General features: G+C 36.2%; 1 protein-coding gene across 1 annotated transcript in view; it reads right to left on the bottom strand.

Moving 5' to 3' along the window:
• LOC115305366 (ankyrin repeat domain-containing protein 26-like) overlaps positions 1–6,000 on the bottom strand; it is a 115,012-nt gene that overhangs the window by 81,216 nt on the left and 27,796 nt on the right. The window contains exons 8-9 of the mRNA XM_029955586.1: positions 3,514–3,574; positions 3,218–3,405 (exon numbers count right to left, since the gene is read on the bottom strand). Coding sequence (XP_029811446.1) covers positions 3,218–3,405; positions 3,514–3,574 — 249 coding nt within the window. The remainder of the gene's footprint in view (positions 1–3,217; positions 3,406–3,513; positions 3,575–6,000) is intronic.

The raw sequence follows: 6,000 nt of genomic DNA, 5'->3' as shown, positions 1-6,000 counted from the left end.
CAGAATACAAAGATAAAGAGAGAAACTCTGAAAGCAGCTAGGGACAAATGGGTCTTAATCTACAAGCGCGGACACAGAAGGGTAGCAGCAGACCTGTCCCATGAAACTCGGCAGGCCAAACGGGAGTGGTAGGAAATACTCAATGTGCTGAATGGGAAAATATACAGCTGGAAATCCATTATTCAGCAAGGCTGTCACTTAGAAGGACAGAGAAAGGCTTTCCCAGACAAACAAAAACTAAAGGAGTTCAGGACACTACACCAGCCCTGCAGGAGATCCTGAGGGGGACTCTGTGAGCAGCAGAGACAACAAAGGACCAGAGACATCACCACAAACAGGAAACCTACAGGTAACACAATGACATTAAATCCGTATCTTTGAATAATCACTCGAATATGAATGGATTAAATAAATGCCCCAATCAAAAGACACAGCACAACAGAAAGGATTAAAAAAATCCAAGATCCAATTATATGCTGTGTGCGAGAGACTCACTTTAGACCTGAGGACACATGCAGATTCAAAGTGAAGGTTTGAACCATCTATCATGCTACTGGAAGTCACAAGAAAGCTGGAGTAGCCATACTTAAATCAGACAAAATAGATTTTAAACCAAAGACTATAACAACAGAGTATGAGGGGCATTATATCATAATTAAGGGGTCTATCCATCAAAAAGAACAATTGTAAATGTTGATTCCCCTAATGTGAAAGACCCCAATATATGATTCTATTAATCACAAACATGAATAAATGTATAGATACCAATACCATGACAGTAGAGGACTTTAATACTCCACTTATAGCAACAGACAGATCATCTAGGCAAGAAATCAATAAGAAACAACCACTCCCATGTCTCACTGGACCAGGCACATTCATATATATATATACATACATATATATATATATATACACATATATATATATATATACACACATATATATACATTTATTCATGTTTAGTGTCCTGATATATATATATATTGGACCTAACAGATATATTCAGATCTTTTCTTCTGAAAGCAGTAGAATACACATTCTTCTTGAGATCACACAGAACATTCTCCAAAATAGATCACTTACTGGGTCGGAAAACAGCCCTCAACAAATATATAAGGATTGAAATCAAACCATGCATATTTTCCGATCACAACAGGATTACAGAATTTTGAGCCATGTTTAGGTACTACCATGATGTATAAAAAATATAAAACATGATTTTAAAGTTCACAGTTTTCTTATTCCACTGAGAAAAGTATATGAATAGCTCTAATTTCCTATCTGTTCCATATAGGATGGTATTTAAGGACTTGAGAAAGCATCTCTTATTAAGGAGCTAATACAACTATGATCATCCATTTTCAAATTTTAAAGTTTCCAAATACACATATGATTCTCAAACAGGACTCAAAATTCACATGAGGAAAGAAGAAAGGGACTAAAAAAAAAAAATCGCCTCACCCATATTTCTGAGTTTTAGATATAAAAGGATTTACATGCTAAATTGGACAACTGTGAATACTACAGTTTTCTGAGATAATATAAAATGTATTGTGGGGTGCCTGGGTGGCTCAGTCAGCAAAGGATCCAACTTGAGTTTAGGTCATGATCGCATGGTTCGTGAGTTCGAGCCCATGTCAGGCTCTCTGCTGACAGCTCAGAGCCTGGAGACTCCTTCAGATTCTGTGTTCTCCCTCTCTCTCTCTGCCCTTCCCCCACTCATGCTCCATCTCTCTTAAAAATAAATATTTTTTTAAAAATGTAGCTACTGTTGGAGATATTCAAATAAGTAAAACTTATCTTCTAGAAATAAGATAAGTAAAACTTATCTTCTAGAAATAATTTTGTATATTCTACTGCAACCTTTCCTGCCTTATGATTTTATCATGACAAATAGTTCATATTAGAAAATAATTTATAAAATTTGAGTTCATTCACTTGGTCTGTGTGTTATGTGTTTATTATATGCAGATACTATTAAAAACAGAGAGGCACCTGGAGGGCTCAGCTGGTTAAGCGTCCAACTTGACTTTGGCTCAGGCTTCTCAAGCTCTGTGTCAGGCTCTACTCTGACACGCAACCCTCTCTCTCTGCCTCTCTCTCTCTCTCAAAACAAATAAATAAACATTTAAGAATTAAAATTAAAAAGATAAATCAGAATGAAAAAAATGTTTTTGTACTTTTTTTCTTCAAGACTATTGCAGCTTAAGTGGCTCCTAGGTGGCTCAGTCAGTTAAGCATTCGACTTTCATTTTGGCCCTGGTTGTCACCTCTCAGTTTGTGAATTTGAGCTCTGCATTGAGCTCTGTGCTGACAATGAAGAGCCTGTTTGGGGTTCTCTCTCTCCCCTCTCTCCCCCCCGCCGCTACCATGCTTGCTCTCTCTCACAATATAAATAAATAAACTTAAAAAAAAGACAAAGGACTATTGCAGCTTAAAATTTATTTTTTCATTTAATGCAGAAGGAACCTTATTTACATAATCGGAAATTTTAATTACTAAAAAGAATGTTTATTTTCTCTCTTCTCAAAAAGACCTAAAATATACCAAGATTATACCACACAGAAAGCCAAGTTAGAAACTACAAGAAAGACAACAGCCAAAAATGGAAAATTCATAATAAATCTGGTAAGGCCTAAAACAGATTTCACTTTGCATGATCTATAAACACAGGTTTTCCTGAATTAAATGTAAGATATCACCCTTTATTACACTTAAAAGATAAAATTTTCTTCCAGTTCTTCACAAAAATCAGCTGTAAGGCATTCAGCAGAGTCCAGCATTTTTTCTGTTTTTTGCCACTTGGCCTTCCTGCCCCATGTTTTATGATATGGAGAGTACCTGCTCTCCCTTAATCCCCTGCTCTTGTGATTTTATAATAACATCTCTCATCCCTTCATACTTTAAATTCATCTTACCCCCTCCCTCTTAAATGAATTCTTCCCCTCCACCTCCTTCCTCATCTTCATATTCATCTAGCTGTTCTTTCCGGTTCGCTTCTCATTCTTTGCTTCCATGATGGCGCACCTAAGAACTGTTTACTCCCACCAGCAACCTTTACAGATCTCAGTCCCGTACCTGTCTCTCTGTTGTTATTACACTGTTTTCTGTTATGATCTTGAGGACTTCCATTTCTTCCTCAGATTCTTTTCATCATTATAAGGACCAAAAGGATGGTACGGGGAGGGAAAAAGTATAAAACAAAACAACTTACCTCTGCAAGACCAAGGACAGCTGAAGACTTGAGAGAAGGTTTTACAGGAGACAGAGATGATGGAAAAGCAGGATGGGAAAAGCCGTCAACTTCAACTGGTGGTTTGGTGGAAAGAGTTTCACTCACATCTTCATTTTTAGAATCAGAATTATTGTCCTCAGGTCTCACAGTGACACATTTTGCTTCTGCTTAATAAAAAACAGAGTAAAGAGTACATGAAAATACCTGTAATTTCAAATTAGTAACACAAGAATGGACAAGAATTAGGGAATAATACAAATCTTCAAATAGCTTACTGTTTTTCATGTGTTGCTGAGAAGCAAGCATTAGCTCTCTTAAGTTTGGTTTTGGGACATCCTAGAAAAAAATTAACAGCTTTAAGGATTATAAGTATCAAACCTGATAAAATGATCAGAATATTAACCATTACCAAATGAGCACCATTACACAAGGAACACAGGCTTTGGAATCGTTCAAGTGTAGATTCAAATCTCACTTCTGCCATGTACTATTGATTACCAGTCTACATTTTCTCATGGGGCGAGGATTACCAGAGATTTCGCAGGTAGTCTCAAAATGGTACTTTCCTTACCTGTAACTGATTAGTATACCAATTCTTTACCAAAAATAAAAATTTATCCCTAGGTAATTGAAAGTATTTTGAAAAAGCTAACACTAAGAAATTGTAATTGTTACATTTTGAAGTATTTGCATGATTTATATTTGCATGAATTATCTCTTGTAAAAGAAAATATAAAAATTTACTTATTAGTAGTAGTATATTTCGGTAAGATGGAATTGCAAACAGTTTAAATTGCTTCTGTTGTCAAAACACAAAAGACTAAAAGACTTTAAATTTAGCTCCTTCTGGGGTGCCCAGGTGGCTCAGTCAGTTAAGTGACCAAATTCTGATTTCAGCTCATGTCATGATCTCACGGTGATTGGGGTTCAAGCCCCACGTTGGGCTCTGTGCTAATACTGCAGAGCCTGCTTGGGATTCTCCCCTTCGTTCTCTGCCTATCCCTACTAGCACTTGCTCATTCTCTCTCTCTCCAAAATCAATAAAAACAGTACAAAAAAATTTAGTTCAGCTCCTCCCAAGAAAGAGAAAAAATGAGCGATAAACCTTGTAGGGCAATGATTCATGAATGAAAACCTACACAGACAATCAAATGCTATTAGCAAATATGCTGACAATGGAGACAGAGAGGTACTAAAAGAACATGCACTAAAGAAATGTTCTCTGCAAGGAAAAATTAGCGTAGGGGTACACCATTAAAAAAAGCATGGAGGGGGGCACCTGGGTGGCTCAGTCAGTTAAGTGTCCAACTTCAGTTTAGGTCATGATCTTGCAGTTTGTGGGTTAGAGCCCCACATTGGGGGCTCTCTGTTGACAGCTCAGAATCTGGAGCCTGCTTTGGATTCTGTGTCTCCCGCTGTTTCTGCCCTTACCCCGCCTGCTCTCGCTCTCGCTCTCAAATAAACAAAATACAAATAAATAAAAAATAAATTTTTAAAAAGCCGGGGGGGGGAGGAGTAGAGGAAAAAAGGAAAGAAATGAGACACGACCAATCAATCAAGCATGAGCTTAAGACAATGAAAAAAAGGAAAAATGTGAGCAAAATAAGGTATGTGGAAAAAATATATAGTTATATATATACATATATATATACACACACATATATATGTATGTGTATGATTAGGAATAAACTATGAATAACAATCTCTTTAAAATTTTATTATATACTCTATTATATATATATAAAACAGAGGCTTTTATTCATAGTATATACCTAATAATACTAAATTTTATCACTCTACAATGATCTGTTTATCAATACTGTAATAATGAATTTAGATTGTTCACTCGAAAATACATAGTTCAATTAGTGGTCATCCATCACTCCTAAAAGCTATAAATTATTAAGAGACAAACAAACAAAAACAGAAGAAGAAACGTTCCTAATATATCGAATTTCAATATGGAGAAAGAATTGGTAACGAGAATTCTAAGACATGTATACCCCCTTCAAAGGATGTATCTAATGGGACACAAATGACATTAGGAAATAAAGCTGAGGAATTTTTATCTAAAATTCTAAGTTTATAATTGGAGGATACTAAAAAATATACTGTAAACTACTTTCTTATTTAGCTCCTGATTTCCTCAATATAATTAATTTGAGTTTATAAATCCTAAACATTAAAAGGGAATATAAATTTAAGCCGTATCTTTAAAATGCACATATTTAATTAGGATGTATTATGCATAGTACATTATTCATAAAATTCCATTATACAGAATTCCATTTCTCTGCTCATTTATTCACATTAAAAAAATATTAAATTGCTTCTTACAAGCAAGATGTTATTCTAGGTGCCTCAGGAGATAGAAAAATTGTATTTCCTAACCTCTAGTAGCTTATAAGGATTTAGGGGCTTCAAAATGAATATTTAGGAGTCAGGCAAGATGGCAGAGAAGTCATGAACTCTATATGTTTCGCCCGCCCGCATCAATCAATCTAAGGACTGAAGCCACGATACTCTGATCCACAAGAGTCTGAGGAAAAGAGACAGAGTCCATTAAGAAGCCCCTCCCCGCAGAGCCTGAGAGAGACAAGGGGAAGAGAAAGCAAGGCTGAAATCGCTCATAGAGCTGTCACTAGAGAAGAGAAAAACCTCGGCCCAGGACAGAGAGGGATCCTATCATCCCATCCATAACTGCAGGGCATGGGAAGAGAGATCCTTTCTTTCCAGCTGGGGCGTTTTCCTTGGCCTCAGCA

The sequence above is a fragment of the Suricata suricatta genome, chromosome 10 (assembly GCF_006229205.1).
Source record: "Suricata suricatta isolate VVHF042 chromosome 10, meerkat_22Aug2017_6uvM2_HiC, whole genome shotgun sequence".
Taxonomy (NCBI): domain Eukaryota; kingdom Metazoa; phylum Chordata; class Mammalia; order Carnivora; family Herpestidae; genus Suricata; species Suricata suricatta.
This window is presented reverse-complemented; position numbering and strand designations above follow the sequence as displayed.